Genomic DNA, 26,819 nt, shown 5'->3' with positions numbered 1-26,819 from the left:
GCTTGCTTCACATACAAGGAACTCTCAATGAGTAAGGCCAGGTCAATGTTGACTTCTGCCAGCATGGTTATGTCAGTCAGAGGTGTGATCCCTGACCAGCCCCTTGTGTAGACCCAATTACATGGCAAAGCTGTGCTTTTCCTGATATAGCTTGTTTTGTTTGTGGTGGGCTGGTTTCACTCTACCAGTACAAAGTGCACTGTGCAGCTTTGCCAGTATAATATTCCTATGCCAATGTAGGGTGACCAGATAGCAAATGTGAAAAATCGGGATGGGGATGGTGGTGTTATAGGTGCCTATATAAGGAAAAGTCCCAAATATCGGGACTGTCCCTATAAAACTGGGACATCTGGTCACCCAGTGCCAGTGGAGCGCTCCTAGTTTAGATGTAAGGCAAAATTCTCCTCTGCACTATCATTTGTATCTTAGTTGTAGTAAAACTTTTGCAATCCTCAGCACTGTGAATCCATGCTGTGCAGACATTAATGTAATGCTTTCATTCAAATGAAGTGATTTTAAACTCTACACTCTTCAAGGCAGGAGCTCTGCCTTTCTATTCTGTCTGCACAGCTCCTAGGATATAGTTTCTGCTAACAGAAAGAAAAATGAATAATAATAGTAAATCACATCTCTTGAAAATTAAGAAAGAAGTTTCAACAATATTATAATCAAACACTTCTCCTTTAATTGGTCGCATCACAGAAAATGCTAACGGGAAAACTATATGGTTATATCTTTTTTCTTTCCATTATGGCTATTGCTTTTTAACTGTTCTAAGTGTAAGGACTTTACAGGGAATATAAAAAAGATCTTCAAAAGATCTTGTAGTCTAACACAATTAACCAACATTTCCAGACATCATATTTCTGGAGAGGAGCAGAACATGAAGCAATGAATAGAGCTGGGTGACTTTTTTTTCAGCAAATAGTTATTTGCCAACAAATGCAGTTTCTGTAGAGACAAAACTATTTGCAACTTCATGCCAAGTTCGCCAAATAGTTTCGGCCAAACAAAAAATCAAAATGTTTTGTTTCAGCCTGACTCAAAATTTTTCATTTTGATTTTGGCATTTATGAAAAAAGCAAATGAAGACTAGATTCTCTGAACGGTCCTGGGGAGAGGCAGCTTCAGTGGTGGGTTAGAGAATTCACCTCTGATGTGGATGACCCTGCCTGATGTAGAGAAGGGATTTGGACTTGGGTCTCCTACATTGCAGGAAAGTGTCCTAGCCATTGGGCTATGGTCTATTCTGGTATGGGACTGTCTCAGCCTATACTGTTGAAGCAGTTCTACTGTTGATAAATAGTCAGTCATAGGAGCAGAGATTTGGACTTGGGTCTCCCATATCCTAGGTGCATGGCCTAACTACCTCGCAGTAGAGTCATTTTCACTCCCTCTCCCTGGCCCCATAACTATTCATTGTCATTCATAGTGGCCATTCAAAGTCATTAATAAGGGGGTTGTTTGTTTTAAACCAAACATAGAACATTGCTAACAAAATGAAAATACGTTTTAGTTGAAAAGCCATTTTTGTTAGGAAACAATGTTTTGACAAATACTTCAAGCTGCTGTGTACCAAAGGCTAGTTTGTCAATGGCAGGAGTAGGGCCTGCAATTACAGATTGGTGCCTACACAAAAAAAATGGTGTGAACAGACTTCACTTTAGAAAAGGTGGCCCAATACATCTTTTTGGATTTTTCTCTGTGGCTGTTAAATGTGCAGCTGTGTACAGTGTTTGATTGTCTATTAAATTTCTGAAGCTCTTACAAATAGATAGCGGTGTAAGCCACAGTAGGACATGCAATGTGCTAGAGCAAAGACTGAGAAGACAAGAGAGTAGAGTGAGCAAAGAGGGGGAACGGTTTTGTGGCCTGAACATCAGGTATGAAATATGTCGTCTCCCTGAAACTGCAGGTTTGAATCTTCACAGAGGCGACTCAGCCCTTCATTCTTCAGATGCAGAAAAACTGAGTTCCATGCAGTGCATTTTGTGGGTCTTTTGGAGGAAGGCCTAAAAGCCAAAATTCTCTGTTACAGCCCTGTCCATAGTGGGAGCAGTGCTGATGAAAAGTCCAAGTTTGACAGGGATGGTATGTGAATGGCACAACATGATGCTGGGAGGAAACCAGCCTTTGATAGGAGACTGGTTTGGTGCGACCAGCTCTAGAAGAGAGAGCTTAGTTCAGTTTTCATCCCATTCAGTTCTTGGAATTTCTGCTTACATTGTCAGCTGGTGCCAGTTTACATGTGGCTTCTGTTCCATGCTGTTGATTGCTGTCTGCAGCTGAACTAGACTGAAATCATTGGTCTTAGTTCATATGGGCAGTCTCAGTGGGGTTGCAGAGGTATAAATGAGAACTGGACATATTGAGTCTCATCACTCATCTGGAGGAAGGGAGATTCTGAGCGCTGTCAAGCATTTTATAACCATTCACTATGAATGTGGGCATCTAAATGTACTTATTAAGGTGTCAGGTCAGCTATTTAATATTCATATCTTCATTTACATATGATCTCCTGATGGTCTGTGTAGCAGGATGAGTTAGCTCCTCGACTTCCTTGCTTGATTAGCTGCTAATTATGCCTAAACATGAGTGATGCTCAAAAAGGGATCTTAAACATGTGTAGGATTCGGTGTTTGTCTAATGCACTTTTATGACCTGATTGTGGAAATTGAATATAGCCCTGAGTAAAGGCAGTACAATCACCCACCCCAAGGGAAACTCCAGGAGGGATGTGCCCCAGGAAGGAACGAGTCCTCCCCCATCTCCCCAGCGTGCAGGGAAAGCACTCAGTCTGTGTTATCCCTTTTAGATGCACCCATGGAAGGAGAGAACGAGTTCAATTCTTAGCAATGCATTCTGGCCTCTGTTTCCTAACCCCCTCTCTGCAGCCATCAGCTATGTGGGCCCGTGTTCAGGGGAGTCAGGGAATACCAAAGCCAGAGTCCATTTGCTGGACAATAGGTGTCTGGAGGGAGCAGTCTCTGTTCACCTGAGCATTCCTGGTGCTTTTGCAGAGTGCTAAAGGAGGACAGCTCCCTATACCCCCTTCCCCTACTATAAACTGATGTAAGGGCCAGGGACAATTTAGCCCTCAGTCGTCTCCTACATTTGTGGACTTGGTAAGTACAGTGCTCAGTGTGTTGTAGTGAAGTTTAGGGTTTTGCAAATGGGATCATAAATTGAATGCCATGGGGTAACTACCATCACCTCCTGTGATAAATTAACAATCTTATTGTGAAAGAAAAAGTTGATATGAGCAGTGCTGTTCTAACCTCATCTCAAACTAGCACTTGGCTATTTGAGCCCTTATTAAGAGCTGGCTAATTTCTTGTGTAGGCTAGTGTGTAGGATTCATTGCAAAAGACTGGGTAGTACATTGACATAAATATTAATTATGTGATAATGATAATTCACTTCATTTGGGCATTTGTGAATTGGTATTATCTTTAGCGATTGTGCAATACTTTATAGCCTTCAATGTGCAGATTCCAATATGCGTTCAGTCATTTTCCCTCCAATGTATTTAGATAGCCCAAGCTGTCAAAGGAGCACTATTTCATTTACTGTTGCTCCTGCAGTTTTGTCAAAAATCCAACATAAAGACGAATCTAATGTGAGACCAATGAAATGGTAACTTGCTCTATGAAGCATGGTACTTATAAAAAGATATCTGACAATTTATTAGACAGTAACTGGGGCAGCGTGATTACTTGTTAAGGTTCTGTACGTTCATTTGAGATTGTCTTAAAGAACCTACAAATTTTCAACATCTAGTCTATGGTTATTAACATATATCCAAAACAATGACTAATGTATGCAACGGTTGTGAGCAACTGTTCCTAGAGCATTTGCCTTCTGCTTCCATGTGAACAGTAACTGAAGTCCACATTGCAGCTAAATTTTAACATTCATCCAACTTCAGTTCCCTCTTTGTACTAGACAGGCCAAAATAAGCAGGGAGTGAGGATCCCATTTCTGTAATTGGCTAAATCCTAACCCAGGGATGGGCAAACTTTTTGGCCTGAGGGTCACATCACGGAATAGAAATTGTATGGCAGGCCATGAATGATCACAAAATTGGGGTTGGGGTGCAGGAGGGGGTGTGAGTTCTGGGGTGGGGCTGGGGATGAGGAGTTTGGGGTGTGAAGAGCGCTCTGGGCTGGGACTGAGGGGTTCGGAGGGTGGGAGGGGGATCAGGGCTGGGGCAGGGGTGCGGGAAGGGTGCAGGTTCCGGCTGGAGGTGTGGGCTCTGGGGTGGGGCTGGAGATGAGAGGTTTGGGTTGCAGGAGGGTGCTCCGGGCTGGAATTGGGTTTGGAGAGCGGAAGGGGGATCAGGGCTAGGGCAGGGGGTTGGGGCAGGGGAAGAGACTCGGGGGGTGCAGGCTCCGAGCGGCGCTTACCACAAGTGGCTCCCAAAAGCAGTGGCATGTCCCGTCTTTGGCTCCTATGCGGCAGCGTGGCCAGGCAGCTCTGCATGCTGCCCTATCCGCAGGCATTACCCCTGCAGCTCCCATTGGGGCGTGTAGGAGCCGGAGTGGGGCCATGCTGCGGCTTCCGGGAGCCATGTGGTGCGGCCCCCGACCCTGCGCCCCATCTGGAGCATTGGAGTAGGGCTGAGCCACATGGTGCAGCTCGAGGGCCGGCTTAAAATGGCTCATGGGCCGTAGTTTGCCCACCCCTGTCCTAACCCTTGATTCAGACATCCTTGCTCCTGGGGAAGTTCAGATCAACTCCAGTTCTGGGGCTTGGGCCCATCTCTGTTTATGTATAACACAGGACACAAAAAACCTAGGTTGCTAATTGTCTCCTTCCTTTACAGCAATGTTGTGATTGCTGCACTCTGGGACTGAGAGTAAAAAGTGAGGGGCAAACCTGTGAGTCCAACCCAAATCTCGGCTATCCCTGCAACCACGTGATGCTATCCTGCTGTGAAGGAGAAGATCATCTTATTCCTCCAGAAATAAAAAGGCATCCCGAACCTCTGCCAACAGTGACACCTGAGAGAAGTAGGTTCCCCGGTTTTAATTACAGGCAGTTGTACAGAGAAGCGGTTTCTCCATTCAAGACAAAAAACAAAACAAAAAATGTGATACTGTGGAAGTATAATTGGTTTCACTTTCAGTTGAAAATAAAGCTCTTCCTTTGGACCAGAGATGGACTGAATTGGGTCCGAAATTTTAGATGCTTCTGAACTTGGGATACCCACTTATCTGCTGGTATATCATTAGCCACCAGGTTGGACGGTGCAGCCTATTAGAATGTCCAGAATGGTTATCCACAAAGCTTTCACTGAGCCAGATAGGACTGACTGTTCCTTTCTGTGTGCAGGAAATATTTACTAATGCTTAGGGCTTGTGTACACATGAAAGTTAATCTGGAATGAGGTAGGGTGTGAATTTAAAGCAGATTAATTCCACTGTATTAGGCAAATCTGGAGTAAGACACTCTTATTCTGTAATAAGAGCATCTACACCTGGAGTTAATCAGGAGTAACTCTCCATGCCAACAAGGCCTTAATCAAGCTCTCAGTCCTCTTGCTTCCTTATTGTTTGTCACAACACTGACTGTAAAGCCAAGTAGTTTCTACAGGGTGTGCTGAATAGTTTCACTGAAAAAGGGCTTGCCTGTTCAAAATGCAGAGCAACACTAGCAACATTTCCTCCCCGTCCTCTCCTTTGAGTCCACCTTCAGCAGGAGCAAGTAGATCCCTACCAAATGGTGTTGAAGAGGCTGGGGGTTCCTGTCTCTCAGGCTCAGTAAACGTAATGGCAGCAGCAGTGCAATCTGTTTACTGCCTTTTTGCCATAGGCAGATGGGCAGCTCTGAGCCCTCAAAAGATCCTTTTAAAATTGGCGGGTAGCAGCCCTACCAAAATACCAAAGGAGATTGGTGGAGCTGCCTCTCAGGGCTCCCCAGAGTCACCGGTGCTGGAATGGCTGAAAGTCAGTGGGTCATTCCCATGGAAGACTGCAAAGGTAAAGGTGGGGGTGGGTGCTTTTTATAGGGGTAGCAACTCATACAGGGGTAGCAACTGTACAAAACAAAACTGAGGGCTTGTCCACATGGAGACAGTGTGTGGTAAGTCAGGGTATAAATCTACATCATGCTAGCTTGCCACACACTAATTGGTCTTTTGAACTCTGCTACCATGCACTGCAAGCTCTGTAGTGCACTTTGACTGCAGTAGGTCAAAGCACACTACAGGACATTTAGTGCACAGTAGCAAAGTCCACACAGTGACTTAGTGTGCAGCAGGTTTGTGCATTGTAGATTTATACCCTAGAGTCCTCATGTGGCCAAGCCCTGAGTTTGCTCCAAACAATCTGGTCCCTGGTTTATGATGCAAACAAAACCTCTTGAATAAGGTTTGCAAACTGCAGATGAACCAAAACTGACATATATTGGACTATCCTTGTTTTGCATTAAATACCACAACACCTGTCAGGGACTCAAGGTGCATTACAAACATTAATTGAGCCTCTTAGCATCCTTGCAAGGTGTGTAAATAGTGTTATCCATTTTGCAAATGAATATACTGACACCAAACAGTTAAGTGAATTTACCTCATTTCACACAGTGAGAGAGTTGTGGAACCAGGGAATAGAATGGTAGAGTCAAGACTCGTGGTCCCTTTCTCTAACCACTAGATAATACTCTCTCCAGAGTGATGTACCAAGCACCTGTTACACATAAGTAACAAGTCATTGTCCCTCTGGATAGCCATCTAGCATGCTGGATTTCAAATCCTTGCCCATTCGTTTCTCCCAACTTGTATGTGGGATGATTCTGTTTTAAACCAGTGTAGGGATTGCGTAGCGCAGCTAGTGCTGTGTTACGCACACATTTCTGACATTGAAAAGCTGTGGAACTTCAATAAGAAACAGAAATCTAGAACACACAGGCTTTTATGTATTTTCTCTTTAAAGAGTGGAAAGCTTTTTAAGATGTAATGTTTTAAAGATTTCTGGGGGGGAAATTATTTTTTCCAGAGTATTAGCATATAGTATGGAAAAAATATACTGAGCTATTTTTCTTAAAGGAAGGCTAAAGATGTACATGGGAATTTAAAAAGTAAGACTGTATAAAATGTGACCCTGATGTTCTCAGAACTTTCATGTGAAAGCCTTCAAAGCTCCTAGAAATTCCAACAAAAAAAATCTCCGAAAGTCTCTCCTAAAGAATCTTGTTCGCTGTACAGCATATCAGAAGTAGAGTGAAAAAGGAATTATGTGTTCCAATGTCTTTAATAATCATTTCATATTTTGTTAGGAATGCCCAGAACAGTCACACTGATGCAGCAATAGTTTGATTCTTCAGACAATTACAGCATGTGAAAAGTTGCAAAAATCCATTGCATATTTTTAAAGTATTTGGGTTTGGGCCAGATCCTCTGTGAGGATCAATTGAGCTACGCTAATTTATAGCAGCTGAAGATCTTAGCCCTTGCCTGTGCCATGCTGTCTAATCAGATTAGCTGTTTTCCCTTGAGGTGGTAGTAAGGTATCAGTAGCTTTATCTTGCTAATAGAGATGTGCAAAATATTTGTAACAGTTTTCTGAGTAAGTTTGCACTTTGGTTTTTTTTGCATTTCACTTGGTACTCAAACTGAGCTGTTTTTGAGGAGGAAAAGTTATTCTGGTGAACTCATCTTTGGAGTGAAATTTGGCTGGGTGTGGGCATATTTGAACAAGAAGGGATTCCTTCCAAGTGAAGAGTGCTTCAAATCTAAAACCGCAGAGAAAATTAGTTGTTTTTATATGGAAATAGCCATCCCCTACAGCAGGACTGGACAAACAAATATAACAAACCTTTGTGCACAGATAAGTTCCCCCAAATGAACACCTTTGAATTTTGCACCGATCTAATTACCAGCCAATTTCTTTTAAAAGCTGTGGTTCTTGCAAGCAATAGACCGTTGATAGAAGGATGAAGCTTTGGTTTGTTCTGTATCTGAAGCTCTTTACCTGAGAAAAAGTCCCCTGTTACTTGTAAACCCCTCACCTTCAATTTGAGTTCTCAGGATCGTGTGATGTAGGGTGACAATATTTCCCTATGCTGAATAAGGGACACCTGGTAAAAGTATTCGTATTCAAGCAAGTTCAATGGCAATCAATCAGAACTATGCAGTACAAACATTCAAATTAACGTCAAGTTGACTGAGCCCCTGTTGAAAAGAAATATTGCAGAGTTGGATTCTTTTTATTTGCCTTCTTATCTTTAAAGCTTTAGGGTTCACACGGGGAGAGGTCACACACATACACACACACACACACCCTGTACACCTCTCTCACTTGGGAAGGTGACCGACTGGCCCGACCCTCCTTGCCTGGTGCTCTCCACCCTCCATGCCTGGCTGGGCCCCCGGGACAGACCTCTCCTGGTACCACGTCTTCCCGAGGCAACACGTGGGGAGAGGGGCATGCATGTTCACATGCCCCCACTCCTCAGATTTCTGCCAGGGTTCACACCAGAATGTTGCCAGCAGCAGCCTTTCGGCACTGTGCAGGAGGGAAGGGACAGGAGCTGCTTCCAGCCACAGAGGAGGAGGGGGAAGGGAAGGGATGTCCTGGCCCGTGTCTTTGCAGAGCTCATCTCTTCCCCATTCTTTCCACCCCTCCCCCCCCACCATGGCTGGAAGCAGCTCCCATCCTTTCCTGCCCGCACAGTATCAAAAGGCAGCTAACTCCTCCTCCAGGCTGCTGCTGGCCACCAACATAATCCAGCCACTTCCTGTCCCCCTCCCCTCTGCTACAGCACAGGCAGGAAGGGGTTAAGCCCTATGGATGCATTGTGCACCAGGGCCCAGGGAACCTGCCTGCAGGGGCTTCAGCAAACCTGGCCAGAGAGGTGGCTCAGCAGCAGAGGGTGCCTAGGGGACGGAGCAGCCCCACACTCACTGGGGGTAGGACCCAGGGTAGAGAGGGGGGTGGGTGAAGAGGGAGCTAAGCCCCTGCCCGGGAGCTGTTGTGGAGCCAGGGCCGGCTCTAGGTTTTTTGCAGCCTCAAGCAAAAAAAATTTTGGCTGCCCCCCCCCCCCCCGCACCTCCTGCTGCCCCAGCCCTGGGCTCCCCCCACCACCAATACTGACTCCGCCCGCTCCCCCCTTGCCTCCAGCTGGTCCGGCATTGGCAGGATTGGAGTAAGCAGCGGGGCTCCCGGGACGCGCCTCAGCCCAGGGTCCCTCCAGCCAGGGCTCCCGCCTCCAGGACCGGCCAGGACCCAGGAGGGCAGAGCCAGGGGACCACCCAGCAGGGGGCTGAGAAGCTGAGACAGGGTAGCCCCAGAGGAAGCGGAGCCCCGGAGAGTGGGACGTGGGCCCCGCATGGCAGCGCCCCGCCCTCTATGGCTCCGCTGCTGCTGCTGATTCTGGCCGCCCTGCCGCAGTCCCTGGGTGGCTTGGGCCGCTTCGCCCAGCCCCGGCTGCGGCGCTGGGGGGCGGCTGCCCTGCGGCACCTGCAGGCAGCTCCGTGTGCCCCGGGGGGCGGCCCCCAGCCCGAGTGTCCCCCGCTCGGAGCCTGCCCGGCCCAGCCACAAGGTGCGGGCGCTGCTTCCCCACGGCGCAAACTGCAGCGGCCCCAGGGCACCCTCGCGCATGAGGGGCTGCTGCTGCCAGGGCCGGCTCTAGGCTTTTGCTGCCGGAAGCAAAAAAAAAAAAAAAAAAAGGCTGGAATGCCGCCCCTGAAAATGTGCTGCCCTAAGCACGTGCTTGGTTTGCTGGTGCCTAGAGCCGGCCCTGTGTGGAGCCACTGGGATGGGGCACAAACAGGCTGGAAATTGCTTCTCCCTGCTGCAGCTCCAGAGCTTAGCTGAGGGACAAAGAGGCTTCTCTGTGCCAGTGCTGCGTGGGGCTTTGGCTCCTCCTGGCCAGCACACTGGGCCAGAGTATCTTGGGCTTTCCCGGGGTGCCAGCCCAGCCAGAGGCAGTGGGGGAAGGAAGGAGCCTGCCAGCCAGGCTGTTAGTGACACAGTGCTGGGAGTGGGACGCGCCCCACTGATTTTTTGGGGGGGTGGGGGGGGGGATATGGATGAGCAGCAGGGCTGGGAGGGGTGAAGGGGAAAAGCAGGGAGAGAACAGTGAGAGGGGGAGCACGTAAAGGGCCAATGGGTGGGTAGCAGAGGTGATACGTAACCAGCCGCTGCCTGGCACCTGCCCACACTCAGCCAGTGCTGGCCAGAAACAGGACGGGGCGAGGCCCTGCAGGCCGAGAGCCAGCACGCAGCGGGGGCTGCACTGACGGACCAGCAGAGGGAGCAGCCAGCCCCCCACGCTGCAGCCTTGCCCCGCCACCAGGCTTGCACACCCACTCTCATCATCGGCTATGGGACCCTCCCACTCACCAATGGTGGGCAGGTGGCTGGCGAGCAGGGATCCGACCAGCAGCAGGACCCACCAGTACTGATGGGGGGAGACAGAAAATATGGGACAATTTGCCCATTTTTAAGAAAAATCGGGACATCTGCAGGAGTGCTTAAATACTGGACTGTCCCTTTAAAAACGGAACGTCTGGTCACCCTCCTGTGATGTCAACTTCTGTCAACTTTGTGTAGAGTAGAACTGACAAGGCTTGGCACCTCTAGCTATTGGGGGGGGGGGAACGCTATTCCTTTGAGGCCTCTCTGCTGTAACTAGTCCAGTTTTAAATAGTTACATGTTGTTTGGCTTGTTACAATAAAATTCTTGGCGGGGGAGGGCGGGGGGGGGGAAGGTGTGGAATCAGTGATTTTACTATAGTGTAATTCACAGTTGCCCCAGCAGAGGTCACTATGTGGGTGAGGGGAGGGGGCAAGGAGCTTTCCCTTCCCAGCCCTAAGCAGTAGCTGTTTTTGTCCCTAAGCACATGGATGTGGATTTGGTGAGGGCTCGCTACTGGTAGGGCAAAATACCCAGAGCCAGATGTTTGGACGCATGGCTATTGTCCCTATCCAGTCCCTGCCAGGCACTGGACAGCATCTGTGCCCCACTTCAGCACAGCACTTAAGAACATACTTAACTTTTAAGTCCTGTTGATATTAATGGGATTTAAGAATGGTGAAAGCTAAGCACACGCTGAAGTGCTATGCTAAATAGGGATGGTTTGCTGAATCGGGCTCCTGGAGAGCTGCATTGGGATAACAGGTTACATCTTTTCAGAGGTGGTAGATGGTGTACTAGTGAGGATGTTGCCCCATCACTCCTAGACCCGTTATGTCTGCACGTGTACTTGGTAGGCATAATGCTTCCACCCTCAGTCTACTCAAGCTTTGTCTCTTCTCCCTCTCCTCTAAGGTCTTAATTTGGGCCTGACAAGTCTAACTGAAGAATTATCATATTTTACTTTAATCCTTGATAAATTATTCTTTTAAAATGCATAAAATAATTAACCCGGCATTCAATTTTTTTGACATTTAATTAACTTTTACATAACGGGAAGCATAGTAATGCATTTTAGTGGAACCGGCTTAAACAAATACTTGGTAAAGAAACGGACCTATTGAAAGGAAACTCCTTTTCTAAGAACCAAACCAAAACTCATACAGAAATACAACAAAACCCCTTTAAATCCTTAGTAATGTTATACTCTACACCTATTAGAATGAGAGGCACTTCCAGTCAACAAGTGGAAGTGGTCTGGCGAAAGAAAACATCTGCTAGATAAATATGTTGTCTGTGTAATAAATTAAAATATCTTCCACAAGCAGAACGCTCATAAACAGTGTCTCTTTAAAGGGACACACCTGTTAAAATAGTAGTTTTGATGCGTTAGGATTATCTGTTCAAACTATCTGCAGGATTTAAGAAAATTCTCTTCTGCTCTTGCTTCTCAGCAGGGCCCTTTTTTAAAACTCTGGCTCTGCACATGACTAGATGCTTGATTCTTTGCTCTTGCTGTTCACTCTCAGGCACTTGATCCAGCCAAAGCAGTTTGTAAGTGACAAAGAGGGAAGAATAGGAAAAAGGATAAGAGAGCTCTGGTTGGTCACCTACTGTAGGTACACTAAGCTTATCTGAAGCAAGCACATTTTCCCCTCCTTTCTGATTGGCTTGAAGCATCCCTGCTTTAGTGAAATATGGGAATTGTCTTATTGTTAAACTTCGTAGGCTGAGGATTTTTTATAAAATAAACTGTGAAGGGTGTTGCCATTAGGCATCATTCTTACATTTCTTTTCTGTTGCTAAGGATTTGGTATAATCACTAATGCTTCTTATAACAATACCCCACAGATGACAGCTTTTATTTAAAAAAAAAAAGTTTCCAAAGAGTCGGAATTCAGTGATTTTAAAACATAAGGTGCTAGGAACAAAACAAGGTGTTTGTTTCATATTCAATACTGTTTCTTACTACTGAAATTATATGGAATGCAACATTGAATATCTGAGCACACACGAACATGCATTAGAATCTCTAGGTTTTCTGAATGTTATTTTTGCCAAACCACAGAATAAGTTACTGAAACTGATGTGATCCAAAAGGGAACATCACTGCAGGTTTGCTAAAGCCTAGACCATGATCTCTCCAAGGGTAGCAAACAGGAGCTTTCCAGCTTTAGAGAGAGAGTTCTCTGGACAAATCAAGCAATATAATCAAGACATGGGACATTTCTGGAGGATTTGATAAGTGGCTGGAAGGAGGAGATGACCCTAAATGCAGCTAAAGACCCTTGATCACAGATGCATATTAATCTCAAAGAAATACTCTGACCCATGCTCAGCATACTACTATAACATGATTTTTTAAATTGTGTGGGTCATTTTCAATTGGTACTATACATACAGGGCATGTCTACAGAAGTAATGCCTTGAATAGAAACTTCTCTGATTACTCCAATTATCTCTCAGTGTTTGTTTCTTCTTAAAATTATTAGTAGATATATGGATAGATGACTGAAGAATAGGGAATTATTGATCATATTCTTATGAATACTGTGTAAATATCTGTGGGTTCAGAGGTTATCTTGTGGCCAGTTTAGAGTTAAGTCTAGCTCTTCCCAACTATCTAGCTTTTAATTCAATTGCTGGGCTCAGAGGAACAATATTTGGTGGGTGGCTACTGCCAACCCCCTATGGAGAAACATATAGACCAGTTTGAACCAGGTGCAGGGTCACAAATCAGGCAAAGGAACTTATACATTTTGAAGAAAATAATGGATAAAAAGCCAGTGAACTAACGAGAGAGACACTGACTGGGGAAATCAGACTGAGAGGTAGAGGCTTCCTGGGCAGTCTGCCTCATCTACCCCAATGCTGTGAGCCTACCTAGAACTGGCAAGGAAAGGCCACTGCAGGATAATGCATTTAGGCTTTTGTCATTTAACCCTGGTCACTGTGCTTGTTATGTTCCTATGGATAAATAAATCATATATGTTTTGAAAAAGCTGTCATAAGCTGATCACAGCTCCTGGAGAGAAATGTATAGCAAAGCCTGAAACCCAGTGGGTCTGCTGGGATAACATGGTCGGTGAGACTAGGTACTGTAACCTGGTGATACAGTCTAAAAGTGGCATATACCACAGAGTTCCAGCCTAAGAGAAGTACAGCTAAGGGCCTGGGGCTTAGAAAGAGTGCCCACAAGAGAGATGAAGAGTGGGGTCAAGGTATAGCACCTGCCCTAGAAGCATATCAGTAACTTTCTCCAAGATGAAATTATAATAGGTAGGGATAGTCAACATGGAGCACTGGACTGAGACTTAAGAGACCTGGATTCTATTTCTGCTTTTCCCACTGAACTTCTGTTTTGGCTTGGGCAAGTCACTCTGTTTCTCTGAGCTTCTGATTCCCTTCCCCTCTTTTGTCTGGCTTATCTCTTTAAATTATACGCTTTTAGGACAGAGGCTGGCTCTTACTGTACTTCTGTACAGAACCTAGGACAGTCAGCCCCCTGTCTCAGTTGGGGCCTCTAGGCACTACTGCCATACTAATAATAATATAGTGGACCTTGCAAACAGAGTGAAGGTGCATGAAGGACATTCCAAGAGGCAATTCCCTTTAGTCAGTTGCCACTTTAAAGAACTGCATCCTCAAAGCTTACACAACAATTGTGATTGCCATTTAGTTAAAGAACCACCTCTTTAGGGCAAATATTTTTTAATCCCTTGAATAGCTGCTTAAGGTGGGTTTCACTGTGTCTGCTGGTGGTTTTTTTCCTCATGACCTAGTATAGTGTACTATACAGCAACAATGACAGGACATGCAGTATTCTCTAGGCTCTTATCTTGCTTAATGACGCTATAATGTTGATAGTTTCAGAAATTGAGGATCACAATGAAGCCTTGTCCATCAGTAACGAAGCTGAACTGTCTAACAACTTACCTGGAGATGACCTGGATGAGTGCCTTGTCTATCCTGGAGAGCTCTGTCAGCACTTGTGCATCAACACAGTGGGATCTTACAAGTGTTCATGTTTCCCAAGATTTACTCTGCAAGATGATGGGCTCAGCTGTAATCCAGGTGAGAAACATGGACAGAAAGGAATAAAGAAAAGTCATCCCATACATGACTAGTAATGTCCCCACCTTGCCATCTTTACTGACCTGTCCAGCTTTAATCTGACTTTTTATTTAGTCTCATACTATCTAGAACAAAGTGTGAATTAAATGTTGGAGAGAGAGAGAGAGAGAGTTTTTCCGAGGAAAACAGGAAATCATAGCAACTAGATAAACAGGATTATTCCCTCAGATATGTTGTCTAGTCTTTATCAGTTTAGTCTTTATCTCTCTTTAAGTGACCCAAGCAATGGAGCTTCCACCACTTGTCTTGGGTCTGATAGTTCTCAGTCAGGGATCTTTTCCTGATATTGGTTGAGAAGCTTTTCAAAGTTATCTATGGGGGTTAGACATGTATCTTCCACTAAGAATTGAAGGTTCCATTAAGAATGGAAGATACACGTCTTAATATCTAAGCTTGCTTTGAAAAATTTCAGCTATTCATCCTACACTTTCTTGTGCTGGGTTTCCTTAGTACCACTCTGAACAATTCTTTGGAGGTTCCAAGAGAGTAGTTGGAAGTAGAAACTAATAGTCTGAACCAAACCTGATCCTTCTAAAAAGATCCAGCCTGATGTTCAAACTGAGGATGTGACTAATTTTTTCATTTCCAAACTCACGTGTCCTTAGCAGTTATAATTTCAAATTCTCTTTTTATCATGAATATGATTTTGAAAATTTAGCATTATGACTTCACATCAGAATACAGAAGCAGATAAGGTTGGAGTGTGAGCAAGAGGAGGAACCTCTTAAAAATGTTCCTGCAACTTTTGAAATTTGCATACATTACAGAAAAAATGTGACATATGTAAAAGTAAATGCAGTTGGGATGAAATTTTCAAAAGATCTTAAAGGGAGGAAGGCACCTTTAGGGTCCTTTGAAAAAAGTAAAGGATTTGTAATGATCTGCGTTTGCAGTGTGTCATGTATCACATGAGGTATTTTGTATGTCATGGCTAGTTTTCCAATTGAACCTAATCTTTATTAAGGTCAAACACATGGTAGTGCTTCCTGAACTTGAATTTTCTCTGCAATCATTGACTTCTGTCCAGTGATATAAAATATAACATTGCCTAATGCAGTGGAAGACTTGTAAAGAAAGCCTATTGTGTTGTAATTGTTTGGATGTCTAAAGTTCTCTAATGGCAAGATTTCAAGTCAACTAATCTGAAAAGTTAAAACTTTAGGTTAATTACAAGTGCTTTTAATTTAGACATTCTTTATTTATTTAACGAGCAAAAGAAATGTTGGCATCCAATGTTTGCCAAACCTTAGACTCCAAGTACTGTCAGCCAAATTCAAATAATGAGTTCTTATGATATCATTCTTCTCACCATGCTTTTAAGAAAGTTACATCATGGAGGTATTTTTTGATTATGTCCTTGCTACAGCTGTCGTCTCTTTTGTTTATATTAAATTCTGTGGAAGGAGCCTGATACAGAAGTGGTAATAGAAACAGTTCTGTACTTCAGCCTTGCAAAATTTAGTTCACCTTCTCACCTGGATCAAATTTAATTGTTTGTTTGATCCTGCCACCAACACCATCAGAAGCATGGTGGTGGGGTAATAGATTTTGTGTCTGGTGGTAAATTTTCATGGCAGTTTTGCAAGACTGCTGTACATAAAGCCACATAGATAAGTGTTGCTGTGTGCAGAATTAGTGCTGAGTTTTATTTTTGGGTTTAATTTCAATTCTTTTTTTAACATCTTGGGTCTGTAAACTTAGATTTAGAAAACTTTTGGGGATGAACTTTCCAGAAATGGTGCGTACACTTCATGAGGGTGTTTATGCTGAAGCTGATCACCTGCGACTTTGTGGTCAGTTGTCCTGGAGCTGAAATGATCAAGAGTTTCTCTGCCACTGAGCTGTGAAAATGACCAATGAAACCTTGTGAAAGGGCCAGTTGGGTCATCCAGATAGACCATCTCAAGGACCGAGATGGAGACTGATCCAGGTGGTGCTCGATCTGCAGGGAGGCTGTCTCCCTTTGGGATTTGACTTGATGATGGGTTCTTATAAGATTTTTGGTGATCGCTACTTCTAGTCAGACTACCAGTAAAGAGAGAACATCATCTCATTGGTGCTTCCAATCCTGGCTGAAGCCCATAGTGTTACAAAGCTCTGTCCTTGTCTCTGTGGGTCCCTCATTTCCTGGCAGATTTCGCTAGCCTCAGAGGCTCACTGTGACACTCCACATAGCTCTTCTCTCTCTAGAGGCAAGGATCACAGCCTACTGAGCCATTTTCATCATAAGCCAGCAAGGGAGGTGAGGAGAAGCTACCCTCCCTTGCACAGTCTCTGTTGTCTCCCAGTCTCCATGATTAATAGGGGGGCAAAAGGGGGAGCCTGGGCCTGCCCTCTACTCTGGGCTCCAGCCCAGGGACCCTAATAGTATCAGCTATAGTAGCTGACTTTTTAGAAACAGGATTCATACAATTCCCTGGGCCACTTCCCCACAGCAGCCCCCACTTCCTCAAGATCCTCTTCACCCTTACCTCAGGGCCTCCTTCCTTGTGCCTGTTATGGTTTGTACTGCTCAGTCTCTCCAACAGCACAGCTTCCTCCTACAGCTCCTGACACATGCACCCACCTGACTAGCTGGGAGGCTTTTAACTAGTTTCAGCCAGCCCCTGATTGGCTTCAAGTGTCCCAATCAACCTAGCTGTCCTCCCTGCCTTCTGGAAAGATCTTAATTGGTCCCAGGTGTCTTAATTGACCTGGAGCAGCTGCCATTTGCTTATCCTGGTAACAGGGATTTGTTTAGCCTGTGGCTAATATATCTGTTTCCCATTACTTTACTATAGCCATCTGGCCTTGTCCCGTCACAATAGGTATATTAGGAAATATGATTGGTGCTGAGCACCCACAATTTTGAGTGAAGTTCCTCAGATCAAACCTTAGTGACTATAAATGAGATGCAGTGGTGAAAATAGTTGAATGAACTTTTGCTAATGTACTCTAAATCGGTTTGTTTGGAGCTTTCAGTGAAAGTTGGTGGATGGGTCTTTATATTATACAGTAAATAGTTTGCCCATATCTATTCAAGAACAGTAACACATTTAATATGCAAACCACTTCCTTGACCAATCTTTTTTTCTGGCGCTTCTATTTTAAAGTGGACTCTTCTTCTTTAAAATGTATGTGATCAAATTCAGTGTCTATTTAACTTATAGTTTTCATCGTAACCAATAAAAATGTCCTACGAGAAGTGGGAAGTCGTATATTGGCATACCGTTTTCCAGACATCATTATTTCCTCATCAGTGACTTCCTAGATGATTAGAAGGAAGGCTTAAAATAAATTAAGATGATATGTAAAATCTACAAAGCACTGTAGTCATTCAGGTTAACGTTTTCAAAAGTATCAATGTGATGTAGGAGCCCAAATCCCATTTTCAGAAGTGACTTAGGCAAATAGGACCAGATCATGAAGGTATTTAGGTGCCTAAAGATGCAAACTGTTGTCTAGGCACTTTTGAAAATTTCACTAGGCACCTATCTGCATTTTTAGGTTCCTAAATACCTTTGAAAATCTGACCCTTAAGATTCTAATTCTCACTGAACATCAATGGAACTTAGGCTCCTAAGGGCTTAAATCACTTCTGAAAATGAGACTAAGGTTCCTAAGTCACTTAGGTACTTTTGAAAAATTTACCCTCAGTCCAGGATGATATAATCTTCAAATTCCTAAGGGAAGGCTGGGTCTGCATTAGGCATGCAGTAACATTAGTTCCGTATGCTGGTCAATGCTAAAAGAGCCCAAGCTGTGGGACACAGAGATGGTGGAGCTGGGACAGGGCCTCTGCACCAATATTCCATTCAAACTGCTGCACTATAAGCAAGATTATATAGCTCCTCTCCACGTTTTGCGTGAGTTTAGGAAGAATGCTTCGTTGCCTTTCCAGGTTGCAATGCACCACCAGATGTCCTGTTGGCTATCTAATAGCCATGGATGGCATTTTCCTATTTTCTCTTTCTGGCCATAGTACCCTGTGAATATCTCCTCATCCAGCACTACACATGTCTTTTTTTCATGCTGGGCAAGGGGAAGATGTAGTGCATGAGGCAATGGCCTTTGATTACACCTGGCTACGCAGGAAGAAGAGACATACATGTAGTTGGATGTCTGGCTAATCTCCATTCTTCCCTGCCATGGCTCTCAGTGCTCCTACTGGAGTTCTTATTCCTCCTGTTTAATATTTCCCCCTGACGTGGTGTCTAACAAACCCATCATGTTTTATATGTCTGTCTCCTCTGTCCCCCAATGGACTTTCAGGTATGGATAATCCCACTGAACTCTCTGCAGAACCCTGATTTTTTTTCTTTTAATTTACATTTTTCTGTTAATATTTTGAAAAAAGAAAATCTCTGTTTTTACAGAGTATTAATCAGTGATGTCTTAGTTCAGACAAAATGTGCCTTTTATTTTTCTTAGCTGGGTTGGCTTACCCTCATGGCAGGAAATCTAGCTGGATCAGACACCTCTATATCTCTTGCCTTATTTTCTGACACTGGGAAATCTAATTGGGATATACCACATGAAGTTTTCCTGCCCTTGCCTCATGCCTCTGCACCTTTCATACCTGTGATTTTCATGGAAAATCCCCATGCAGTAATCCTGGTCAGTCATCTTTCATTGCCATACACCCAGTGGGTTATATTGTGTGCTCAGATGTGTGTTACCATTTCTGCTGAAGCCAGCAGGAGTTGTACATCTCAGGGCAAAACTCGGCCTTGTTCAGCTTAGGCACAAAAAGATGACACACACAAATTGGATTGCTCCTGTTGATATAACAGAGCAGAGCACTAGTTTAGATCTGCTGTAATTCCTTTAAAGCTTTTTAGAAACTTAAGGGAAATGATAGATGTTAGTCACCAAAACTCCTACTTGCCTATTTGGATGTTATTCTCTTGCATACTGTGCCTACAACAGTGGATGTATTATTTTCATTTACATTTTAGTAGAATATACGGCATATGTTTGAAGACCATGTATATTTTTATATATTAACCATGCAGTTTACCCTAAGAATTAAGACAAGAACATTGGCTTCATGGCAGGGCAACAATCCAAGGCTTAAATCATAAACTATTATGTGATTAATTAGATGTTGACACCTACAAGAAAAAATTAATTTGGTGGAAGAAATTTACAGCAGGCAACCCTGCCTGCTAATTCTGGAGCATATCCATTTATGCATCCAACCCTCTGCATGTGTGTGTGCTACATGGACAATTGCTTTTACACAATATGTTTTAAGATCACAAATATCAACTCAGTGCCTTCATAAATTTTGCAGGAGAAGTTATGGAGTCATCTGAAAATGTATCTTTATAGGTGATAGAAAGTAGCATAAGTGAATGAAAGGTCTGACTTGGAATCTTTGCTTCTGGCACTTGAGAGATGTGGTGTAATATTTGTTTTTGTACATGTTCACAGATATTGATGATGGCCAAAACACTGACTTAGGAGTGGAAGCCACCATTGCTCCAGAAGTCTCTAATATTCAGCCTGCCACTATTAAGACTTTACAAGTAGAACAAAATAAGTGTAAAGGTATGTATGACAGACAAGCTGGAGATACAGATGGTTTAGGAATGTTTACAAGGCTGGAATGAAATTCCCTTGGCTGATTTCATTTCCGTGCACATCCATACATAAATTACCTCTGGTATTAGCCTGAGGAGTTTAGAGGATTGTCAGGAGGAATGTGCTGAGGTAATCTGAGGTTAGACTCTAATTTCAAGGTTATTACACACTTGCTATTTAGGTTAGTTTAAGCAGAACAGCAGTGCAGGATAATTTAAGTAACACAGTTAGGAACCACACAGGTGTATTCGAGTATAATAGAAGGATGGTAAGTAGTTATTAAGGTTACCAGAAGAGATTGTTCGTTTACACAGTTTATACTTGGGTGAATGAAGCTCTTTAAATGACTTTTGTGTTGAATTTTAAAATGTTTGAAACTTTGCTTTGTCTAGATAATGGCCCCTGCAAGCACATCTGTAATATTGTGGAAGGAAATGCTGTGTGCTCTTGTTTAAGTGGATATGCTCTCATGGCTGATGGCATTTCCTGTGAAGGTGAGTAGGTGTTTAAGGTGTTTCCACTGAGATAATAGACTGAAGACACATTATATGGGTCCCATTAGTCTTGGGAGCCTCATGGACATTTCTCTAAGGTCCTATTATTTTTGGTATTGCTAACTACAGGTAGTAGTAGAGTCTTAACTTTACTGTACTTAAAACCAGATCGCACGAGGGATGCTAAAAGTGTTTGAGCACCTCAGACATATCACTTACAACATCTGTCAGGTCATTTGAAAAATTGCCTGGTTAGCCATTTCCACTGTGGTGTTTAAAGATGCATTCCCTGACTGCGCGCATGGCAAAGTAGTTAAGATTGGTCAGACCATACCTCTTGTTAAAACATAAGACCTTATTACTATCCCTTTTTCACTAAATGTAAAATTCACCTTTTGCTTTACCTAAGTCTTGTATTGGAGTTGTTCAGGTTGGAGGAGTGGGGCCTGTACACGCCTTGCATGTCATTGGAGGGGGGCCTCCAAGCAAAAGCAGTTGGGGCCTGGGCCATGGGATCTACAACAGCACAAATCCGGTGGCACTGACATTCGGCAATGAAGTTGTGAAGTGGCAGAGGCTACCGTTCCAGCCTGTGAGCTAGCATGGAAGCCAAGAGAGGCTCTGCTGCAAATCTGCATTCTCTCTACAGGTGGAGGAGTGAACTCCATCCTTCAAGCCAAGTTTGTATGGAAGGGTTATTTTCACTGTGGGAAGTTATATAATAGAAGAGGCATTTGTAAATAACTGAAATGGGTTTTAGAGAGACAAGGTGGGTGAGGTAATATCTTTCATTGGACCAACCTCTGTTGGTGAGAGAGACAAACTTTTGCAGTAGAGTGGCCCATTAACACCTCTGCAGCCATAGGACAAAAAGAGGGAGATAATGGGTTACAGGTTGTTGTAATAAGCCATAAATCAAGTGTCTATGTCCAGTCTGTGATTGTTAGGGCTTTGTCTTCAGTAGCCCTTTTGTCAATAAAACTTTTGCTGGTCACGGGTGTGAAAAAACCCACCCCTGACCGACATAAGCTTCACCGTCAAAAGCGCCAGTCTGGACAGTGTTGTGTCAGCAGGAGACGCTCTCCACCCCATGCTGGAACCCATATGGGGTATCATCAAACAACTAAAACAATCTGTAACCCACTACCACGCTCTTTTTGTCCTATCAATGCAGAGGTGTTAATAGATCACTCTACCTTGATTGGTCCCTTACAATATGTACTAACTACTTATGCTAAACAACCTGTTCCACCTTGCGTTTTGCTGTGATGCTAGGAGTTCCTTTCCCAGACCTGAAGAAGAGCTCTGTGTGGCTCAAAAGCTTGTCTCTCTCACCAACAGAGGTTGGTCCAATAAAAGATATTCCCTCCCCCACCTTGTCTCGCTATTATCCTGAGACCAATACTGCTACAACTACAATGCATATGTGAAATGGGTTTTGTTATGGTTGGTGCTGGGCAAATAGTGGGGCGGGGGAAATCTGTGAATATTCACCTGAATCTTTAGATGAATTTTCACTGGCCTTTTTGTGTTTGCTGTACTGGAACACTTGAATGATCTGAGTTTCACTGGCATAAATGGCCCAGATCTTCAGCTGATATAAATCAGCACCGCTCCCTGGACTTTACACCATCTGAATAATCTGTCCTAGGTATTTACAAACAGTGAGTTTCAAAAGTCACATCATGATTATTCACAGAATCTGAATTTTAAATTTACACATCTGAATATTCACATAGGAAGTACTTGTACAATCCTCCAGTCATGGAACCGACACGATCTCCTGTGTCTTACTTTCCTTATCGATCAATAATAAATATCTGATCAATCATAACTAACCAACCAAGGTTGGATAGCATCTTCTGAACTCTCACAGAGAACTGTTCCCAATCAATCCACAGGGTTAATATTTTAAAAAACATAGATTCTCGAATGCTATTGATTATCAGTTGACTCAGCCTAAATCAAGGAAACCCTAGAAATTCCGAACAAAAACAAGAGGTTAAAATCCTGGGATAAATTATTCCCTCTGAATCCTTAGGCCGTGGCTACACTCGAAACTTCAAAGCGCTGCCACGGGAGCGCTCCCGCGGCAGCACTTTGAAGTGCAAGTGTGGTTGCAAGTGGAGGTACTCCACCTCCACGAGGGGATTAGCTTACAGCGCTGGGGCACTATTTACACTGGCGTTTTACAGCGCTGTAACTTGCTGCACTTAGGGGGGTGTTTTTTCACCCCCCCTGAGCCAGAAAGTTGCAGCGCTGTAAAGCGCTAGTGTAAGCCAAGCCCTTATTTAAATCTAGTCATGATGGAGATTAGCTTGTTTCACCAATGTCAGTGTTGAGATGATTATCTCTAGGCAACCATGGTAAAATTTGGAATGTTAATTGTATCCTTTGCACTGAACATAATGCTCTGCTTAAATTGTAATATGATACTAACATGATGACTCCAACACACTGTATTTAAATAGCTCCACTGTGAAAGAAATCTTGTATCATTTCAGGAACAAAGCTAATAGAATTCTATTTTTCCCTTTTGGTTACAACATGTTGACATAGACCTGGATGAGTGCCTTACAGGTGCTCACAGTTGTTCCAGAAGCCAATTCTGTATGAACACATTGGGATCATTCTACTGTGTCAACCACAGGGTGATCTGTGCAGAGGGCTTTATACTCAACAGGCATAGAAAATGTGTTGGTAAGATGATAGGTGTAAGCCATTCACTGAAGCATCATAATTCTTCATGCTGCGCAATGCATTTAAACCATTTGTGCTAAAAGGCTCTCTGGCCATCTTTGCATATGACATTTCAATGTGAGTTAGTAAAAACACACGTGCACCACGCACTCAATGATTTTTACCATTGTGTGTTCTTGTGCCATTTGGCTTTTCCCCTAACAATACATTCTCAGGATGCATATTATTCAGCTAGAAAGTCATTAGGGTTCATGCAGTTATGAAAAGCAGAAATTCAGTTGACAGTTAAATTGGACTTAGCATAGAATGGTCTTGACCTTTCTGGACAGGGTGAATTCTGCTGCTTTAGGTTTGGGGCTTTGGCACAAGAGCTTAATAAATTTATCTCATGAAACGTGCGAAAATCCAGGCAACAAAGCTTCTGTAGAAAATGCATTCCGAAACAATGGAATTTTTGATACTCAGATTAACCCACAGATCTCCCACCGATGTTGTAAGAATAAAAGTCAAATACTTCAACATCTTGTTACAACATCCCTGGTTTATAATCTTCAGTGGGACAATAATCAGTTGTTACCACTATTCTGTCATTTAATAGGGTTTTACTTGCTTACGAAAAGCTATGGCCTACTTTTTTAAAATGACTTGATTTTCACATACCAAACTAGAGATATCTCAGAGGCCTAATTTTCAGAAATGCTGTGCACTCACCCTCTGCAAATTAGACCCTCTTAAGGTGTCTAGAGTTAGGCATTCAAAAATCGAAGCCTTGGAAATCACTAATGACACTTGAAAATCACTGCCACCTGTGACTATAATATCACTTGTAGACAAGTCATTATTTTCCTTCTCTCTTCCCTTCCTTGACTGCCCTGTAATCTAGTTTATAGCATCGTGTACTGAATCAAGTTCAACCCTGCAGCATCACAGCTTTGCTGTTTTCCTTTCCTCTAGTGCTCGGTGATCTCATTTTATTACTGAGCATCATGTGGCATGAAGCAGGAGGGAGCAGGCAGGAAAATGGCCCTAATAATAACCATGTCAAAGTTCAGAACAGGAATGCAAACAAATCTACTTCCATCCTGGCTTTTCAGATGTTCAGATATGGATTTCTTTTCTAGATTTTTTTGAAATACAATAACTCCTCACTTAATGTTGTAGTTATGTTCCTGAAAAATGCGACTTTAAGTGAAACGATGTTAAGCGAATCCAACTTCCCCATAAGAATTAATGTAAATGGGGGGGTTAGGTTTCAGGGCAGCTTCCCCTACTCTGCAAGCACCAGGCACGGGGGGCTCAACCCTGAGCCGGCCCACTTCACCCCTTCCCCCAATCCCCCACCCATGATCCGCCTCTTCTCCTCCCCCACCTCCTCCCCCTTTACTTCACTCACTGCATCTTGGCTCCTCCCCCCTCCCTCCCTTCCCTTCTAAATGCCACAAGCTAGCTGATTGCCACATTTGGGAGGCAGAGGAAGGAGTGGGGAGGTGCGCCGAGTCCTTGCTTCTCCCTCCTGCCTGGGGCAATCAGCTGGCTTGCCGTGTTCGGGAGGCAGGGGAGGGAGGAGGAGCCTGCGCACCGAGTCCTCATCCTCCCCGCTCCAAAACACCGCAAGCCAGCTGATTGCTGCTGGCAGGAAGGAGGGGAGGGAGGGGGGAGGCGCACCGAGTCCTCGCTCCTCCCTCCTGCCCGGGGCAATCAGCTGGCTTGCGGGGTTTAGGGGTGGGGGGGGAGCCTGCGCACCAAATCCTTGCTCCTCCCCCCTCCCTCCTGCCTCAGCTGTGGAGAAAGCAAGCAGCCAAACAACCTAAGAGTGGAGCATTGCATAACTTTAAATGAGTATGTTCCCTAATGGATCAGCAAAGTAACAATGAAACAACATTAAGTGAGGAGTTACTGTACTGATTGATTTATTTATCTAAATATAATAATAGTTTAGATTAAATAATGAAATGATTAGCACAACATCACTGGGAAGGAAGGATATTTTAGGGTTAAAACCCAGAACTGGAAGGCAGATGATGTTCTGTGCTTCACCATGTTCTTCCTGTGTGCCCAGGGCCACTTTTTTCAGAAGTGCTTAGCACTCAGCAGCTCCCATAGCCTTAATGGAAGCTGCTGGATACACAACACTTCTGAAAATCAGCTATGTTATTTAAGGAGCCTAAAAGAAATTTTGTAGCCTCATTTTCGGTTCCTACATGTGAAAATCTTGATTATGTCACTATGCCTCAATAGCCTCATCTGTAAAGTAAGGGACAACAGTATTTTCCTACCTCACACAGGAGTGGTTTGAAGTTAAATTAATGAATGTTTTCCATTGACTTATATACCCCTTTGCAAGGGTATCCCAGGTACTACAATCATTTTCACTTTTCAACCTCTTATGACTCCCCTCCCCCCCCCATGGTGTTATAACAAGGTGTTCCCCTAGCCGACATAAGTAAAAGATACTATGGCAATTTTGAAACACACTTAATGTGTTTGTTTTTAAAGTGATGCACACGCGGAAGGAAAAACTCATTTGTGAAGCAAAAAAACTTCCCTTGTTCCCTGGCTAAATAATGAAGTGCTGGATTTTTCTGCTACAGTTCAGATAGCTAAAGTACCATGGTAAAAGAGACAAGGAAGTTTTGAGACTAGTGTAACTTTGAATAGGTACACATTGAATATCTGCTTCCTGTACTTGCACACATCTTTACTGTACGTGCATGGAGAACATTTGCCATATTTAACATTTTTCTAACTTTTCTAGTCAAACAGAAAAGCCACAAATATATTGTGGTTTCTAATTTGTTGAGCTGCCATTTCAGCCTCTCGCTACAGCCATGTTGCCTAAAGAATCCTTTGCAAGCTAACTGCTTTTGTGTTCCATCTTGAACTATCTGGGACAAATGAACCGTGCGTTTAATACTGTGTCTGAAAATTGTTTTAATTTTTTTAATGTCAATGTGTATGTATATCGGGGGGGGGGGGGGGGGAGGGACTATCCGTACACTACAATAGAACAGCCAATATATTTTCCCTTGAATTTCCTTGAGTCAAATTGTAGCAGATTAAAATTCCAGGTGCATTCAGGAGCAGATTTCCAAAATTCCTGAAAGTCAGTCAGGAACAGGAAGAGTCACCAGCTGTTTAAACAGCATGCAAACACCTCCTCTGTGAAGCTTGTTTGAATGCATATTATAATTTCTTTACTTTTGAAAGCTCCATGTTTACCAAAGATAAGAATCAGGTGGTGAGGTGTGTTTTTAATGGGGTTGTTTCTATTGGCAGTTTAAAGTCTGATTCAACACACACACACACACACACACACACACACACACACACACACACACACACACACACACACAGAGGCTCCTTTCCATGTGATTCACTCCTATTTACACGTGTAGAGCACAAAATGCCATTTTCTTTGCTGTTTCCCATCCAAACTTTTCCCCCTCTCTGAGTACACAGTAAGTGATCACTTTATTTATGCACCACAGGGACTGCACACGACCAGAACGACCAAGAGGTTGGACGGGCAGTTGCAAAAGGAACAACCATTCTAAATAAAACAGATGTGTT

The 26,819-nt window shown here is 43.7% G+C and overlaps 1 protein-coding gene across 6 annotated transcripts in view; it reads left to right on the top strand.

The window, feature by feature from the left end:
* FBLN2 (fibulin 2) overlaps positions 1-26,819 on the top strand; it is a 193,979-nt gene that overhangs the window by 141,277 nt on the left and 25,883 nt on the right. For 3 of the 6 annotated variants that reach the window (XM_065551185.1, XM_065551186.1, XM_065551184.1), the window contains exons 5-9: positions 4,826-5,012; positions 14,224-14,430; positions 19,906-20,022; positions 20,448-20,549; positions 23,109-23,249. In XM_065551185.1, coding sequence (XP_065407257.1) covers positions 4,826-5,012; positions 14,224-14,430; positions 19,906-20,022; positions 20,448-20,549; positions 23,109-23,249 — 754 coding nt within the window. The remainder of the gene's footprint in view (positions 1-4,825; positions 5,013-14,223; positions 14,431-19,905; positions 20,023-20,447; positions 20,550-23,108; positions 23,250-26,819) is intronic. The other 3 variants (XM_065551187.1, XM_065551188.1, XM_065551189.1) reach the window with 1 other exon arrangement.

The sequence above is a fragment of the Chrysemys picta genome, chromosome 7 (assembly GCF_011386835.1).
Source record: "Chrysemys picta bellii isolate R12L10 chromosome 7, ASM1138683v2, whole genome shotgun sequence".
Classification (NCBI taxonomy): Eukaryota; Metazoa; Chordata; order Testudines; family Emydidae; genus Chrysemys; species Chrysemys picta.
The sequence above is the reverse complement of the archived record's forward strand: the minus strand, read 5'-3'. Positions and strand labels throughout refer to the sequence as shown.